Source organism: Ambystoma mexicanum, chromosome 4p (assembly GCF_040938575.1).
Source record: "Ambystoma mexicanum isolate Mex_15411 chromosome 4p, UKY_AmexF1_1, whole genome shotgun sequence".
NCBI lineage: Eukaryota > Metazoa > Chordata > Amphibia > Caudata > Ambystomatidae > Ambystoma > Ambystoma mexicanum.
Window position 1 is genome coordinate 17,528,531 of NC_090927.1, and position 19,351 is coordinate 17,547,881.

The 19,351-nt window shown below is 50.4% G+C and overlaps 1 protein-coding gene across 1 annotated transcript in view; it reads left to right on the top strand.

The window, feature by feature from the left end:
• The window catches only part of LOC138452923 (zinc finger protein 684-like), a 225,034-nt gene that overhangs the window by 96,916 nt on the left and 108,767 nt on the right, over positions 1–19,351 (top strand). Inside the window, exon 5 of the mRNA XM_069605275.1 lies at positions 18,907–19,008. Within this exon, the coding sequence (XP_069461376.1) occupies positions 18,907–19,008 (102 nt within the window). The remainder of the gene's footprint in view (positions 1–18,906; positions 19,009–19,351) is intronic.

Here is a 19,351-nt window from a genome sequence, read left to right on the forward strand (position 1 = left end):
TTTGCGGCAACATGTCGGAACGGACCATGAAGGACCGTCATCAACGTCTCGCCAACTGGCTGGAGGGTAGGAGCCCGTCTGGCGAGAAGAAGAAGAAATCCGAGCGCTCTTCTAAGACCTTTTGAGGGCGCCCCGGCGACGGGGGCCCAACATAAGGCCAAGCACCGCGAGTCCGCTGGCACCGGGAGCGCCGAACGGTCGGGCTCTACGGGCGCCAGGCAGGGCGCACCCTCCCCGGCACCATCAACCACGAGCCAACGCTCTGGGTCGGGTAAGAGGAAGGCCGAGCACCCGGCGAAGCTCCTGGAGAGGCCCCGGTCGAGCTCTAAGGCAGAGGAGGAGCGTGGCAGTGCCCCCTCCCTCAAGGATAAGGCGGTGAGCGCACCTAAGGTGGTGAAGGCCTTGATCCATCCGACCAAGCCCTCTATCGAAACGGTCGCGGCGGCCCTGGCTCAGCCTGTGGAGGCTGCACCAGTGGTGGCGACCTCAGGGCCCAGAATCTCCCTGCCTCCTCGGAGGGAGTCTTCTTTTGTGCCCATCGATAGGACCCCCGTGAAACCCTCCGTGGGGAAGAAGAAGGGGGGGCAGGGCGTCGTCGTAGATTCAGCCTCAACCTCAGAAGAGGAGCTGATCGAGGTCTTAAGCCACGGCCTAGGCGTGGAACAAGGCCAGCCCGTCGGAATGGACCCCGACGCAGGTGACGACGACGACATCGTCGAGGGTTCCGACGGGGCCCCTGCTCGCCCGTCGGATTCCCCTCTGCCAGCGCCGCAAGACAACTCGGCGGCCATTTTGTTGGCCATACAGTCCTTATGCTCCGAGATAAGGACGAGGCTACCGTTACCGACGGAGGAACCTCTCCCGTCGGGGGATCCAGAACCGGGACCTTCTGGTGTTCTCCCTACCAAGAAAAGAAGGATCCATCCACCACCTCCTTTTCAACCGTCGCGCCCCGTCCAACCCTCCTCCCCGTCCACCCGAGGGGATGATACGGGGACGGACACGGCAGCGACGGGGACGGACGACGAGGCATACGACGAGGATATTCCGTCGTCGCCTCCCACCAGGGCTTCTCCGCCCGACGAGATCGGATCTTTCCATTCCATGATCGCCAGGGCTTCCGAGCTTTTCCAACTCTGCCCTGAGGAGAAGAAAAAGGAAGGCTTCCTTTATCAGCGGCGCGAGGCCAAGAGGAAGACGGTCCTCGCAGTGCCTCTGTTGGACGACATTTGGGATGAGGGCCTTTCCCTCCTCAAGAACCCTTCCACGACGCCAGCTAGAAGAGACCGGTACGAGAAAAAGTACCGGGTCCCTGACACGGCCCCCCTATGCCTCCGGGCGCAGCCTACCCCGGATTCCGTCGTCTCCGCGGCAGCCAGGAAGAAAGCGGGGGGGGGGGTGCGGCCTCCACATCGACTTCCCCGCCGGACGGCGAGGGAAAGAAATTGGATGCTATGGGACGTAGAGTCATCTCGTCGGCAGCGACGACGATTAAAGCGGCCAACGCCTTGGCTATCGTGGCCGGCTACGACAGGGAGCTCTGGTACAAGATAGCTCCCCTGCTGGATTTTCTGCCGGACGACAAGAGGGCGGAGGCCCTGGAGATCCTGCAGGAAGGTGAGGTGGCCTCGGACCACGCCATCACCGTGGTGACGGACATCGCCGACACTGGGTTCCGCCAGCTGGGCAACGGCGTTTGCCTTCGACGTCGTGGATGGCTCAAAGCTACGGACTTCCGGCAGGACGTCCAGACCAGAGTCCTGGACATGCCCTTCGACGGGAACAACCTGTTTGGCAAGACAGTGGACGATTCCCTTCAGGCCATCAAGACGGATACTGAGACGGCCCGGGCCCTTGGAGTCCTGCAGCAACGACGGACGCCCTTTCGGAGCGGCGGAGGCAAGGGCGCCTCCAAAGGTTCCGGCGGCGGTTTCGCTTCCTACCGTCAAGCGGCCCGCTCGTCGTCGCAAGAGGCCTACAGAGGACGAGGCAAGTCTGGCGGACCCCGCCGTCGTCGCCAAGGAGGTCAAGGCGGCAAGGCCGCGTCCAAGCAGGATTGAACCGGCCGTGGGGTCGGGCCCCCACCGAAGCACCCCGGTGGGAGGCCGGCTGGCGGGCTTCGTCAGCGTGTGGGAGTCCATCTCCACCGACCGTTGGGTGCTGGACGCCCTGGCCCGGGGCCACGCGCTCGAGTTTCAAAGAAGGTGCCCGCGCGTCCCCCCCGTGGCCAGGAAAGAACTTCACGTCCCTCAACTTCTCCTGGAGGTAAAGGCGATGCTCAGAAAGGGCGCCATCGAACTCGTCCCAAAGAGGCTTCGGGGCTCCAGAGTCTACTCGAGATACTTCCTCGTGAAGAAGAAGACGGGAGGATGGCGCCCCATCCTAGACCTGCGACGTCTGAACAAGTTCATCAAGGCGCAGAAGTTCCGGATGGTCACCCTCCAGCACGTCCTGGGTCAGCTGGAGGAAGGAGACTTCCTATCGTCGTTGGATTTGGAGGATGCCTACTTCCACATTCCCATCCTAAAGGGGCACCGAAAATTCCTCAGATTCGTGGTCCAAGGGCGTCATTACCAGTTCAAAGCCCTTCCCTTCGGACTACGGTCAGCGCCCAGGGTATTCACCAAGTGCCTCGCACCGGTGGCGGCGCAGCTGCGCCGCGAGGGGATTCACGTCTACCCCTACCTGGACGACTGGCTCATCCGCGCCAAGACGAGGGAGCTCGCCGTGGTCCACACGGCAAGGACCGTCCAACTCCTCACGGACCTGGGATTCTCCGTGAACTACGCCAAATCCCACCTGGTGCCCGCGCAAGTCGCACTGTTTCTGGGAGCGAGGCTCGACACAGTGTCCCGTCTGGCCTCCCCGTCGGAGGAGAGGACCACGACCATCTTGGGCAAGGTGCAACGGATGTTGGTGGCCGACGCGGCCAAAGTGAGGTCCATCAAGTCCCTCCTCGGGATGATGTCTTCCTGCATCTACCTCATTCCCATGTGCAGGCTCCGGATGCGCCCGTTGCAAGAATTCCTGGATGCGCGCTGGATCCAGACGACGGGCAGCTTCGAGGAAAGGATCAAGCTCGACGAGAGTTTCCGACGAGCGATACGGTGGTGGGGCACCCGCGCGCATCTGACGGCGGGCATGGACTTCCAGACCCCGGCCCACCAGGAGACTGTGACCACGGATGCCTCCCTGGAAGGTTGGGGAGCGCACACCGAAAATCTGCACGCAAGGGGACTCTGGCTCCCGACGGAGAAGTCCCTGCATATCAACGTCCTGGAGCTCCGTGCAGTGTTTTGGGCCCTCAGGTCCTTCCTTCCGTCCCTCAAGGGCAAGGTGGTGAGGATCTTCACCGACAACACCACCACCATGTTTTACATCAGGAAACAGGGCGGAACCAGGTCCCCAGCGCTGTCCAAGGAGGCGCAGGACCTGTGGCATTGGGCCGTCGCCCAAGGGATTTTTCTGGTGCCATTTCATCTGGCAGGGATAAAAAACACCGTCGCCGACTCACTCAGCAGGGAGCTGCGCTCGTGCCACGAGTAGGAACTACGGCAGGATCTGGTGGATCGCCTCTTCCGACGGTGGGGCACACCCCAGATCGACCTGTTCGCGACGGCGACGAACACCAAGTGCCGGAGGTTCGCCAGCAGGTTTCCCCAGACGAGGAGCATGGGCGATGCTTTCTCGTTCCCCTGGGAGGGCCTGTTCCTCTACGCGTTCCCTCCCTTGCCTCTGCTAATCCGGCTCGTCAACCAGCTCAAGAGGTCACGGTGCAGGATGATCCTCGTCGCACCTGCGTGGCCGAGGCAGATATGGTTCCCGGACCTTCTGGACTTGTCAGCGTCCCCGCCGATCAAGCTGCCGGCGGACGCGGATCTACTCTCCAGGGAAGGAGGCGCCATCCTCCACCACGACCCGAAGTCGCTGAACTTGCAGGCCTGGCTCCTGCAGCGCTAGAGTTTGGAGGATACGACATACCGGCCGATTGCAGAGAGGTTCTTGCAAAGGCCAGGGCGTCCTCGACTCTTAAATGCTACGGACACAAATGGAAGAGGTTCTCTGTCTGGTGCCACGCACAGAAGATTAACCCTCTACGGATTACGGCCCCCCAAGTACTGCCGTACCTGCTGACGCTGGCCAAAGCTGGCCTGGCACATGCGTCCATCAAGATTCATCTTGCTGCGATCTCCCGATACACCAGAACCACGGGGCGGACGTCCTTGTGGTCTCATCGTCTGGTGAAAGAGTTCATGAAGGGACTGTTCAGATCGTTCCCGCCGGTGAAGGCTCCGGCCCCGGCGTGGGAGCTCAACGTGGTGCTGACCAAGCTCATGGGACCTCCGTTCGAGCCTCTGCACTCGGCCCCGTTGAAGTTTCTATCGTGGAAAACAGCTTTTCTTGTGGCCATCACCTCCGCACGACGAGTGGGAGAGATCCAGGCCCTTTCCTGCAAGGCCCCGTACTTGACTTTCCACGACACGAGGGTAGTGCTCAGGACGCACCCCTCCTTCATGCCCAAGGTACCGTCGGACTTCCATCTCAACGAACCCTTGGTGTTACCTGTGTTCTTCCCGTCGCCTTCGTCGCCGGCTGAGAGGACTTTGCACTCGCTGGATGTAGCTAGAGCGCTGAAGTTCTACGTGGACCGCACGAAGGGTTTTCGGAAGACGTCACAACTCTTTGTGAACTTTGGACCTGTCAATCAGGGGAAGGCTCTCTCGAAGGCTTCCATCTCCAGATGGCTCTCCGGCTGTATCATGTGCTGTCACCGGTTGGCAAACCGACCGCTGCCTGGCCGTCCGAGAGCCCATTCCACCAGAGCGATCGCAGCTACCACGGCGTTCCTATCTGGTGTGCCCCTGCTGGACATATGCAGGGCTGCTACGTGGAGGTCGACGCACACCTTCACGAAATTCTACTGCGTCGACCGGGATTCCAGGGAGGAGTCCAGGGTCGGCCAAGCAGTGCTGCGCAACCTGTTCGCCTGAGGTGAGCCTGGTGAGGAGGTAAGATGCTTAATGTTGAGTTGATGTGATGCTTAATGTTGAGCCTTTGCCACCTCCCGTGGTTGTGCATGTGTGTACTGCTATGTATTCTTTATTCATGAGCATGTGAATCCATGCCAGACCCCATGCTGGAGAAGGAACAAGTTACTTACCTGTAACTGTTGTTCTCCAGCATGGGTCTGGCATGGATTCACATGCGAACCCTCCCGCCTACCCCTCTGCGGCTCTTCACTTGGTCATACTGCCACTTCACGTGCTTCCAAATCTGAAGATGGCTGCCAGAGGCGGTGCGTAGGTAGAGGGCAGTCATTGGCTGTGGTCAGTATGACGCAGAGACCAGTGATTGGTTATTACTACGAAAGACAGATCAGAAACGAAACTGATACTGGTTTTTTCTTTACCGAGGATTCCCAGCCTGACGACGGGGAATATTCATGAGCATGTGAATCCATGCCAGACCCATGCTGGAGAACAACAGTTACAGGTAAGTAACTTGTTCCTTATATACTTCCAATTCAGGATGCAATAACTGAAGATGTATAGCCTATCCAACTCCACACCACATCATACTAAACACAGTACAGCCATGTAAACCCATGACCTCCCCATCAATCACCACCAAATCCATCCGCACACTCACCACCATCATCACTGTCATGTTATCCATCAACAAGCCCATTAACATACACTTTCAAAAGCATATATTTATATTTACATATAAAGCCGCTACTCCTCACCATTTCCTTGCCAGAATCGGAACAAACACTTGCATATGGCCATGTAACTCGAGCTTCCCTGCATGGCAATATAAATATGAAACCCATCAATTTTCAAAGACCCCATATAAACAATGTCAGTCAACCTTGAAACTCATTCAAATGTGCATGTAAAACGGTACTGATTTGGAGTATGCAGTTCACCAAACATCTTCTCAAGTGAGAGGTAACAGTTCTCCCACAAAGCTGTGTGTTAAGTGATAAACCTTTAACAACTCTTCAGGGAAAACAAGTTTCACATTGGTGCTCTTTAATTAACCTCTGTAAATAATGCCCCTATCCTTCTGAATATCCTTTTCCAAAAGGGCAGCCTGTTGCCACTCTTGTTTTCCTATTGCACAAGTAACCACATACTAACAAAGACGGGGTCTTGCTCTGCTTCTCCCTTGGCTTTGGCAATGGGAGTTTCTACCAGCTTTTAACATATGTTGTGTGAAGTAGGGGTAACAATCTTCACCACTTATAGGCCTTTCATTAGCCCCCTTCTGCTTTTGGCTATATCTGCTGGATTGCATTTGCATTGTGTTTAGTCCCTCTTGGTTTGGGCAATGCTTTTAGGTATTCTTAACAATAGTGGGTTGCTGGGTATTCCACAAACTCTCACGTTTAAAGTTAGTCATTTGGTTTTGTTACATGCTGCTTTTCAATACTTCGGTATTCAAAAAAAGTATGAGAACCACTTTCACTCTAAATCAAGTGTTGCTTTAGCTGCTTTTCAATCATTCAATGTTCAAAATTACTTTCGGAGCTACTTTCACTCCTATGTGAGTGCTGCTTATTCACAGAATGCCTACCGAGAACACGCAAGCGGGGGCGGAACGCTCCAGGGTCACTACTAGCTTGTGAACTCACCAGGTAAGGCTTGCGCTTCCGATTCCCCTCACAGAACTTCTACTTCTGTGGCCCCTCGCGACCTGATAAACTGCTTCTCTTAGTCCACTGTCGGCCACGCCACCTGCAACTGAAGCTCCTATTGCTCCTGAGGCCCTCTGGTGCACGCAAGCCATCGGAGACAGCCTCGAGGCCATCAGGTGCACACCAACCACCGGAGACGGCCTCCTGGGAAGGAAAGCTTCCCTCGCTTTCGAGTTTCGCTGCAAAGCCTCTGCAGAACGGGTCTACAGAGGGCAAACTTCCCTCGTGCATGCTTCACGCTCCACGACCTCTGCACTTCTGGTTTCGGAAGGCCCGGATCCTCTTAGGACCGGCAGATATCTGCCGAACAGTGGTCCCGTCATCTTCTCTCTCCTCAAGCTTCCGCTTGGGCTGCCTGCACAAGTCAGTCTGGTTCTGCTTTGTGCATTCTCTGCTCGTCTCTATGGCCTGTACTTGAGGGGGCCTTTTAAGCCTCTGTCTCCCTCGGATGTGGGTCATCTGAATTAACGATCTGACTACTCCTGCAAAATCCTACCTTTTTAGCCCTCTTCTTCGTCCCAGTACTTAGGGAATTATGGGACTTGAAGTCCCTAAAGTCATTATCATTCACAGATGTCCTTTCACTGTACATTTGGGTGTTAGGGAGGTCTTTATCTTTACAAGTTTCCAGGGTTTTGGAAGTGTTTTTATTTCTCCCAAGGTCTAGGAGTTTGTGATTGTTTTCACCCCTTTTTATATGTGTATCTTGAGAAACAGAAAGAGGGTTATTACAACAAGCCATTACATACTTTTACATTGAGGAGCCAGCCTACTTTGAGGAAGAAAAATACTGTATCTCATCCCACGGAGTCCCCTTATTCCCCTGGGCCTTTTCTCCTCTCTGGTGATCCTTCTGCAGAATACCACCCCCAAGGTCAGGATCAGACAGCGCCTGCCTTTCGCTGGCCACCTGGGAGGAGACTTTAGGAAAGGTTTTAGTGAAGAGTTTGTAGGATTTTTCACAGTATGTAACTTTGTTTTAAGGCGTGTCTTCTCACCCATCAGCTGCTGGTTTGTCAGTACTGTAGTTTGACTGTCCACTTTGGCAAGTTCCTGCTTGTCTTGAATATATGGCTGTCAGTGATACAGTTCTTTACCCCATGAGCCAGCATTCACACCCACGGAGAAACCACAAACACCCCTTTTTATGCACAGGCCTTTTCATGAAAAGGATCATATTTGGCATATCTAAATTAAAGAAATCCTGGACGTTTTTCGCTTTACATATGTAAATCCATCGCAAAGAGCATGACTGTTAACTGTCTCGATTCTGACGTGAGAGTGTGGGCGCAGGCTTTCTCGATGGCTTGAGGCAATGATATCTTCATTACTGCTGAGAGGATTCTTTTAGTGAAGTTACACTACTGCATGAAACGGGATTCTGCAACATTTGGCTCTCCCATGATTCTTTCTTCACTATTCTTTCTAGGATTTTGTATTTGTGTTTGAAATGGAATTTTGATCAGTAATGACTTACAGTTACACATTTACAGCTGGCCGAAGCATTCCCATGAAGGGTGCCTGTACAATATCATGAAGATTAGAACAAGTGAGGAGCCAGTTTATGATGCTGTAAAAATAATTAGGACATATACCAGTGACACAACAAACAACATGTATATAAGAAAGCAGTTGACTTACCCAAGGGGGAAAATGCTTCAAACTAAAGCGGAGTGCTAATTAAATATGCATTATATTATTAAGCCCCCCTGGAGGCAGTGCATGGTGGGGTACGCTAGGGAGGATGAGGGAGGGAGAGGGCAGTGGCAGCTCCCTCTTTAGCAAGTAAGTGACGTTTATGCAGAGCTTTGAAGAGATCCATAGTTGGGCTGGCTTCCATTGTTATGGGAAGTGGGCTCGAGTGGGGTGAGTAGGGAGATGCACAGGGAGGGTATAGGAGAGTGAGATTGAGTGCAAGGGAGGTTTGAAGGCAACGAGATGGTGAGTAAACTGAGTTACAATCAGACAGGTACTGAGGAGCAAGACCATTGATAGCTTTGTAGGCTAGGAGTAGGAACTTCAAAAGAGAACAAAAAATAAATGTTGTAAAAACGAAACATTGTATTTATTGCAGGTAAATCAAAGAAAATTCATTATACCTGGTCAGTTGACAACAAGCTATTGGAAAGAGTTGATGGATACACGTACCTGGGTTTCACGATCTGCAGCATGTCCTCCCAAAAGTTCTATAGCAGTCTTGTTCATTTCAAAATATTGAAAAAAGTGTTCCTACTCAAGCGATATGTACGCACTATGGGTGGGAACAATATTGAGGGATTAATAGTGATATTTCGCAAAAGCATAATCTCAGGGATCTTATATGTGGGCAAGCCCTTTTACCTGGTAACATGTTGAGCTGGCTAGAGAGTTTGGAGGGCAACATTTTACGATTGCGGCGGAGTATCACTATCTGTTTCGGTTGAGGCTCCCGAATGTGAGGTAGGGGTCCCCTTTATCCGTTCGCTATGGCAGGTACAGCGTTGTAAACTTTATATCTCTCCTTATCATTACATCTAAAGTAATTACCCCCATGTTTAGCTTGATGGCTGAACAGTGTGCTCTGGGAAGCAAAAACTAAGAACAACTACACTAAGTTTTTTAGATGAATTGGATGTATCATATGGAGATATCTTGCTAAATCCGAATAGGATAGCAACATTAAAAAGTAAAGGAAGAGATACTGACATTTGTGATAACATCGATCAGCTTGGTGAATTAAAATTGTACGCTTTGTATAGCCAGCCGAGCTTTCGCTCCAATATGCCATGTACCTATTTAACTAAGCCATGCTTGAAGCTTTTCCAAAGATTCGTTATTTATCTGCAATTTAATATATTACCGACATGCAAACATATACCTCAGCAGTTGAAACAGCACACCATCTTCTTCCCAGTGCATAAAAATGACATATTACTATTTTAAAAGTTATTCAAATTGCATTTCCACTCTTGAACATGAGCAATTTCGGAGCAACTTGCATATTGCGGTATCTATTGCAATTACTGCCGCCGCTTATCACGTTTGGAAGGAAGCCCTGGGTTTGATTACTATTTGATGATCATCATTTTATTCTCGGGATATATGCTGTGTATTAATCAGTTGATTAATAATTCATCTGGAGTTCTGTTCACCTCGCCGCATCCACGCTGGAGCAGGAGCTCCTCAGCGCCGTCGCTGTGTGCTGCAGGAGCAGCACACCCATCCAGAATCCCTCTGAGGTAATTTAGCAGGCTTTTTGCTAAATGACCCTGTAGCCCCTCTGTGCCCCTCTGATGATCGCCTTGCACAGCAGCTGCGCCCAGAGATCTGCCGCGGACGCGCAAGTCCTCGCATGAATAGCATCTCATGCTATTTCATTAATTAAAATGTCTCTATGAGCGAATCTCCCACGAGGCTTACCACAATAAGATGGCCGCCGCCCTGAAACACACTGCTGCCTGACTCTGTCCCTTGGTGTGCCTGACCCTCAGCCCTGCCGATTGGCTGCCCGCCAACACTCATTTCCACCCACCAATCGCCGGCAGGCATCGCCGGCCAACGATGTAAGGCCAAGGAAAGAAGGCCATCAGCTGACTGAGCTGACAGAGCGCCACAGGCGCTTAGGAGCCCCCATGCTGCCCGCGCACGCTCCTCCCTCCGCAAAGGAATTTAGGTGAGTCTTTTGGACACCATTAAAAATTAAAAAAAAAAATCCTTTCCTTTGCAGCCCCTGCCAGAAAACCAATGGCCCCCCTGACCCTTTCTCATCCCAGGCATAGCGCTCCACGCCACCTCTCCCACGCTGCCCTCAAGCATAGGTCTAACTTTTTAACAGCCTTACAAAGATAATGGACCACCGTATTACGCAGCCCTGATCTATTGTGTACTGCCTTCCCCTAGTGGCCCTGATCTATTGTGTACTGCCTGCCCCTAGCAGCCCTGACCTATTGTGTACTGCCTGCCCCTAGCGGCCCTGAGCTATTGTGTACTGCCTGCCCCTAGCGGCCCTGATCTATTGTGTACTGCCTGCCCCTAGCGGCCCTGATCTATTGTGTACTGCCTGCCCCTAGCGGCCCTGATCTATTGTGTACTGCCTGCCCCTAGCGGCCCTGATCTATTGTGTACTGCCTGCCCCTAGCGGCCCTGATCTTTTGTATACTGCCTGCCCTTAGCAGCCCTGAGCTATTGTGTACTGCCGGCCCCTAGCGGCCCTGATTAACAGCGTAATTGCCTGCCTGCCTGCACATCTGTTGCCTACAAATGCAGCCTCTTGGCACACACCCCACAGCGCTTACGCATCTCCTTTCCTCATCCTCCATCCTCATCCTATCCCTCTCCCTTCTGGCCATCTGCAGCATACCGCCCGTGCACCCAGACCACCAAGCATACCCAGGCCCCACTCCTCTACCTGACCTCATACACTCCACACCATCGTCTGCACTCCAACCCACACTCAACCACCGCACCAATCCTCCCGGACATCACCCACTCCACCTCAGGCTCTCCAGACTAGGAACACGCACCAAACCTTTCCTAGCTCCCCGCAGCACTCCACCCTCCACACTCCTTAGGAACAACAAACTCAGCTCTCGCACCCACACGTCAGTCACCCAGCTTCACCTCCCTGGCCATGCTCACTACCCTAGCACCCTTCACGCCGCATCTAACACCCCCAAACTTGCACCTTCCACCTCCAACATCCCCAACGCTAACACACACACTCAACTACCAGATTTAAGATGTGCACTCATCAATGCGCGCTCTGTTCAGGCCCATGCCATCGAAATCAATGACCTTATCACCACCCTCAATCTTGACCTACTGGCCATATCTGAAACCTGGCTCCATGAAGCTTCCAACCCTTCCATCCACCTCGCCCTTCCTCAAAACTATACCATTCTCAGACAGGACCGGAAAAACTCTAAAAGTGGTGGCGGCGTCGTCCTCCTCTTTAAAGACACCCTCGCCATCAGAATGGTTAATCAACAATGGGACAACAACGCTGATCTCCTCACCGCTAAACTAGCCCTTTCCCCTAACTGCACCATAAACTTCTTTATCACCTACAGACCACCAGGATCATCTCCCCCCGACTACCAAAAGCAACTCCTCCAAAACATAGGCAACAACCTCAAACATACCACCAAAAGCATCCTTTTAGGGGATATTAACCTTGGTTTATCTGACCCGAAGGACAAAGCAGCCACTAATTTAGCCAAAGAACTATCACACATGGGGTTCGAACACAAAATTACTGCACCCACTCATGGACGGATGGACGGACCATTACCTCATTCAATTCTCCATTCCTACCAAGCCCACCCATAAAACCTTAACTCATGCCCCCTACGCAAAAGTAAGAAGCTCCAAAAAGCTCATTGCTTCCAACCTCGCCCCTCTCCTCGACATCCCTGAACTCAAGCCTCCATATACCCATGACCCTACCTCCCTCGCCAACACCTACGCCAGTGCACTCACTCAAGCCATCAAACTCATTGACCCTCTAGAAGATAAAAAAGGGAAAAAATCTATGGACTGCAACTCTTGGTTCAGTGAAGAACTATCTGACCTTCACACCAAGAAACGCAAAGCTCTATCCAGATGGCAATCACCGCCCAACCAATCCTCTCTTAACGATTTCATAGAGATCTCATTGACCTACAAAAAAGCCATATTTCACCCTAAATCCGAATCCTATAACCAGAGAATCACCAACGCCAGCTCCAAATCTAGAGAAATATTCTCCATATTCAAGGAACTCACCACACCTGCTTCCAGCCCAGACGAAATCATCAAGGATGAAGCATGGTGCACTGGCATTCAGTCTGCACTCCTCAATAAAGTCAACACACTCCAAAACAAAATAGCCTTCCAACGCAAAGCACTCAATACCCCCACCTGCTCGCCCACACCTCCCACTAACAACTCTCTCTCACAAACACCCCTCTTCATCTTCAGAGAAGTCTCACAGATGGAAGTCAAGGACCTCCTCAAAAAAATTAAACCCTCCACCTGCAAAGGGAATATCTGCCCACCCTCCTTAATCAAAGAATGCTCAGAATCCCTCACCCCCATCATGACGGCTTTCATCAATGCTTCATTCGCATCTGGAACCGTACCACAATGTCTAAAAGAAGCTTGGGTTCGCCCGCTCCTGAAAAAACCCTCTCTCGATCCTTCCTCCCCTAATAACTATCGACCCATCACCATCGTCCCCTTCCTCCTCAAAATCCTCGACAAAGCAGCGCACAACCAAATCCAACACTACCTGGAAACCAACACCATCCTAGGCAAAAGACAATCGGGTTCCCGCAAAGGCCATGGGACTGAAACAGCCCTTCTATATCTAAAGAATCAAATTACCAAGATAATGGACACAGGCAAACCTGCTCTCCTCCTACTGCTCGACCTCTCTGCAGCATTTGATCTGGTCGACCACAGCATTCTCACATCCCACCTCTTTAATGCTGCACACTTCTCTCACAAGGCAACCACTTGGATCACATCCTTCCTTGAAGGTAGGGCCATGAAAGTGTACTCGGACCAGGCCAGCGCCCCCCCCCCACCACTATAAATTGTGGAGTCCCACAAGGGTCGTGCACTGCACCGACCCTTTACAACCTATTCACTAAACCCCTCTTTGACTTACTGGACTCCCTCAACATAGTCTACACAAACTACGCCGATGACACGCACGTTCTCCTCCCCCTCACCGGAGACCACAACCTAGATTCAGAAGCCTTCCTCAAAATCTACTCCACTATCCAAACCTGGATGGCGATCGATGGTCTTTGTTTAAACGGAGACAAAACCGAAATCATCATCCTAGCCCCCAGCGAAACACTAACCAAACTCAGCCCCGATTACTCTCACATGATCATTGACAGTATTAGCATACCTGTCTCCTCCGCCGTCAAGGCCTTAGGAGTCTACTAAGACGCCACACTCAATGACAAGACAAACCAGCGCCATCGCCTCCGCATCTGCTCTGACCACCAAACTCATTCATGCCATAAAACCCTACCTTACCACGCCCAACTGCCTCTCCATAGCCAGAGCTACTATAGGAGCCAGATTGGACTATTGCAACGCCCTCCTGGCAGGCACATCGACTAAAAACCTAAGCAGGCTCCAAATAGTGCAAAATCATGCCCTCCGCGCTGCACTACACATCCCCAAAACTGACCATATCTCACAGGCCAGAAGACTCATCCATTGGCTCCCAGTCAAGGAAAGAATCAACTTTAAAATTCTCACTCTCACACACAAATGCATTAATCACACAGCACCCCCATACTTATCTGAAACTATAACTAAGAACTCTTCCACCCGTCCTAGAAGAAGCCATCACGCCAACCAACTCCGAGTACCCACTGTAAGAAGAGCCAAAGCCGGCGGCATTGGCTTCCCACACATAGCACCTAAGCTCTGGAATGCCCTCCCCAACTCACTCAGAGCAGAACCTTCGCTGTACTCCTTTCGCAAATCCCTAAAAACTATGCTATTCAACTAACGTCCTCCCTCCCTCGCCTACTCTTGCTCGCATACGTATGCTACGAAATGTTTTATGTAAGAAAATTTGCTTTGTAATCATCTTCCTTCCATTGTAACCAGATTATGTATTCATGTAACAGCGCCACGATGCCCCCGGGCTGACGTGCGCTTCAATTAAATAAATAAATAATGGTTTTATGGAATTTTAGATTGCCTAATTTTATTGTTTAATTCTTTTAATCTTTTGTCTTCTATCTGTATTAAAAATGTGTGATGGATTTATTTAAACAATAAGCATAATAAAAACATTTTTTAAAAGTGTTTGTGCGTCCAGCATGTTGTCGGTTGGTAGATGTGGGGGAGGATCTGGGTAGGTTGTAGAGAGTGCGGGTAGCAACATTGAGGGCTTTGTCTATGTTAGGGAGAATTCTCAGAAATGTGCTAATTCCCTCCACCTTAGAGACCCCCAGCAACTTTGTTGGATTTTAAGGACTAGATTTCTTTTACCTGGAGAGAGTGTGACCCTTCCCCCACCCCCCCCCCACTCATGTATTTTAATGTGAATGTTACCTCTGTGTTTCTTTTGGTTATGGAGTCTGACAAACTCCATAGGCTTCTTACACGGTAGGCGGTAAGGGATTACCGGTACCGGTAAGGGTACTGGTGCTGGTAATCCCTTACCGCCCTTCTACGAGGTCCCTCAGCGGGTCCCGTCCTTAACGCCTGGTCTGACCAGGCGTTAAGGACGGGACCCGCTGAGGGACTTCAGAGCTAATAACGGTACCGCTAATAGCAGTACCGTTATTAGATCCTTCCCCACTCCCATTGAGCCCTATGGGGGCTCGAATGGGAATGGGGATTGGTAATTGGCATGGGGACTTACCGGGTCCTCCAGGGTCGGAATGACCCGGTAAGTCCCCATACCGCCTACCCGGACCCAGAAGCCGGTAAGGGGGTAGCCATGGCACTAATAGCGCCATGGTTACCTCCTACCGTGTAATGAGGCCCATTGTGTCACACAGCATCTTCAGTGCAGTGGCACAGGGAAGTCTTTCAGATTTCCCCAAGGTTTAAATACCGTCTCTGGGATAAACTACTGTTTCCCAGATCAGTAAATTGAAATTGACTTTACTTACATTGTAACTTTCTAGACCCAGCACACGCTATCTTACAATAGGGTGCTGGAGGGGTTACTTAGTATCCCCTGTGTCTAGATCCTCATGTACCATTTATTATGTTACCCTTGCCTCACTGAATGGCTGGTGGCAGTGTTTTCGTTTGAACTACCATGGTATATCTTTACCGCGGGCTGCGTTCGCGGCTCCGGTAAAGCAACCGCAGGAGCCATCTTTTTCAAAATGGCGCAGAGCCATCTTTGACAAAATGACCCCCGGTCATCTTTTTTCGCCAGTTCTTTGTGGAAAGGTCCTTCTAGAGATTTTCTCTGCGCGACAAACCAGATTTGGTCTTTGTTCATTTCGCCTTTGGCGGGCTTCAGGAGTGAAACCTGCCCCTGGCTCCAGAGTGTCTGGGGTAGGCAGCAAGTGAGGGAGGTGCCCGAAACGTCCTGTGCTTAGTCTCCTAGGAGACCCAAAAGCACTCTGTGGTGATTGGCTTGCTGACTGTCCGGCAAGGACAGTCACCCTGCTGGGTGAGTGACAGCTAGGCTGGAATGAATGGGAGAGAACTGAATAAAAGGTAAGTCTTTTGGCTTGGAAGGCACAGTCGACCACTGGACGAAGGAACCCAAGAACTTGAAGAGGACGCCTGCTGCAACTCCTGGATCGTTGGTTTGCCCGGTGAAGCCCTGCTGCAGTGCTGAAACGCCAAGTTTGCATCGACAGAGAAACACCTGCAAGGACGACTTGTCCATTTTGAGTTGGTGGGACCAATCCACTCCAAAGTAAGCCACCTGGACATCCATCTCAGAGCTGGTTGAATTTCCACAAAGTTGCTGCTGGAAACCGTATAGCCAGGGAGAGGAACACCAGCTTGTGGACGTTGCTTTTAAGCTGGCCTAGAGCTTTTGGAAGATCCTCCAGACTCCCAAGAAGCATGACTGACCAAGCCTGAGCCCCCTCAACAGAGTGCAGGACCCCAGAAGCAAGGTAAGCCCACCTCAACAGCCAGGAACCGCGTTGTGGCTATTTGCGGTAGACACGAGGAGCTGAAACGCAAAACAGCCAATGAAATTGAAGTATGCCGGTTGCTAGTTTTTGACCGTGCCAGTGCATTGCAGGAGTCCCCTGACGTCCTCCCTCTTGTCCCCACGACTCAGGCCCAGGAACAGTGAGATCTGCAGAGCTGCACAGGAACAGAGTCCTCTGCTGCATATTTTCTTCATTTTTAAGGTACTGTAAAACAAGTCTAAGAGAACTTACCTCTTACTGTGGAAGTGCTTGTAACTTCTGCAACTCACAAGTCTAATCAGCTTCTGGCCCTACATTTGATTCTTCTTTTCATCAAAGACTCCTAAGAACTTGTGCAAAGACTTTTCCATTTACTTAACAGAAGTGCTTCATCCTATCCAAGACTTTGGCCCATTGACTTTGGCCTAGCCTATTGAATTGTAGGATTCTTCTAAAAGGATCTAAACGTGTTTTGCCCTGCTTAAGAAATTTGTGATCTCTTGTGTTCTAATAGCCTTTGCCTTTACCAACTTTTAAGAGTATTCTGAATGCCAATAGTAAGATATTAATGTCCCCAGCACTCTAGTTATTGAAGTCACCTGTGGGTGTAGGTTGTGTCTGTGGGCCATCCCAAAAGGGTCTTTTCTGATTCAGAAACTCAGAGTATATAATATTGAAGTGTATTTGTGTGTTACTATCATATTGCTCCCTTCTAAAGAAAGCTTTTATAAATGACTGATACATAAATGAATAATTGTTTATGCAAGAACCCTTGAGTGTAAGAGTTTATTTGAATACCTGTAACTGTGAATTTTCGTGTAACTCCACTAGAGCTCACATTTCCCCTCTTGAGATGAGCCTGGCTGCTCAACACGCTACCAAAACTGTGTACTACAAGCTTATACCAAAGGTTGGGTTGCCAATACCTGTAGTCATGGTTGTTTGTAGTGTTCCCAGAGGGTACTGCATACAAGCTTTGCCTAACAGTCTAGAGGAAGGAATAAGTGCAAAGGAAGGCCACTTTGTTAGCTTGAGCAGTAGTCCAGTTTGCTGAGCACAAGAGTGGAAATTAGAGTTTTTGTAAAATGGTTAGTAAGAAAAGAACACACTTTCCTAATGTTGAGGGGGTTAATAGGAGCAGCCGAGACAGTGGTCGTGATGAATTTTTGCAGTTGTAGGTCACTATCAAAGAGGACCTGAAGAATGTGAGCCTTGGGTGAGGGAGCAGGAAGGTCAGGTGGGAAGGAGATAGGAGAGTGGATGGTAGGGATGGCTTTGGAAGCTTGGCAAAAGGTTCAGCATGAGGCAGCGCAGAGCCATCTAGCAAGTGACACATTGCAGTGAGACAGTTTGTAACCTGTTTCAGATGGCTGGGGTCAAGGAGGGCAAGGAGAAAAATGAGAAATATTTGAGTGTTATCGTAAAAAAAGGTGATTGTGAAAGCCAAAGCTGGAGCAAAGTCTTTGTAGGGCAGTGGTACAGAGGGAGAAAGCAAAGATCCAAGGATCTTGGGGCGACACAGACAGGGAGAGGGGTCGGGGGGGTCATATGTTTGTGGGTTCCAAGAGATTTTAAATGATCGACCGTCCAGGTAGGAGGTGATCCAGGCAAGAGCAGATGAGACAAAGTCTTTGACCATTTGGGGAGCAAAGGGTCTATATGAGCGCAAGATGGGGTGGCACTGTGAAGGATAGGTGTTAATTCAATAGGGCAGAAGTACTCAGGGGTAGAAGAGAAAGGGGGGGCAGGTGGTGGACAGAAGGAAGGTCCGGAAAGATTATGGGAGATGTAATCCAAACCATGTGTAGAAACAAATTTTGCAGACCCATGGCATGGAATGGAGTTTACTGAAAGCTCACTTCTGCTCGGAAAGTGTTTTAGTAAAGTTTCACAGCTGCATAGCACTTTGCTTTAGTGAAGGTTCACTATCGCATAGAAGGTTTGGTTAGTGAAGGTGGCACTAGAGCATAGATGGTTGTGTTAGGGAAGGTTTTCTTTTGAATAGAAATATTGGTTAGTTAAGTTCACCATTGGTTACAACATTGGACCAGTAGTGAAGGTCACTATTGGTTATACGGTTGGGTTAGAGAAGTTAGTTATAACATTGGGCTAGTGAGGCTCCACTCTTGCAGAGAACATTGGTTCGTGCCACTACACAGGTGGAGCGGTTTCTGCAGGGGCGCTATCAGAATATTGTGTGTGTGACTCCTTGGAGAGGCAGCTGATGGATCATAAGACCATATGCTGGCGCTCCTTACAGTGACCATCACCGTAGGCCCTTGGGACGTTCTACAGGGCCCTGCTTGGTATTCAGTAATATTACTTTTTCCAGCGTTCATTGACATTGGAGACCGATTAGTACGTTTCTGCCCAAGCTGATCATCTTCATAGGAATGCCTGTGATAAATAATAGAAAATAATCTATTTCCTGAAAGATTAACACAGCGCTTACTTTCTGTTTCTATCGTGGAGTTTCCTTCACTATGTGTTATTCAACTGAGATCATTTTGACATTTTTAGGATATATTTACTTATAGAAAAGTACAAATATGATGTTTTCAACCAAAGTGAGCAATGTGTTTTACATTTCTGTAACGACTATAGATGTTGCTGCAATTGTTCCATTTGATGGTAAAAGGGAGGCAGAGTCACATTCAACAGACCTTCCCGGCCCTCCACAACGTGAAGGAATCGCCAGTACAACACGTGAGTAACCACACTACCTTTTTGTTAGAGTAGATTTCCTCTTTGTGTGGACTTCTCTCCAGCTGTGAGGCCCACAGGACTTTTTGCTTGATTTTTTAAATCAGACTCTGCTGAGTGAGTGGGGCCCTATTTTCACACTCACTCAATCTTTTACTCTACCTTTGGGAACCTTTGTACCTCTTTTTGATACTCTTGGAGTTATGCTTTCCTTCATCTTTAAATGTATTTGGAATGTATTATTGCAGCACACAGGACTTTTCTGTTCAGTGTTGCTGAGAAGCTCCTTGAGCTTTGCTTTTTGCTTTTCTGTGGTAACATCTTGTCATGGCAGGGGCATACTTTT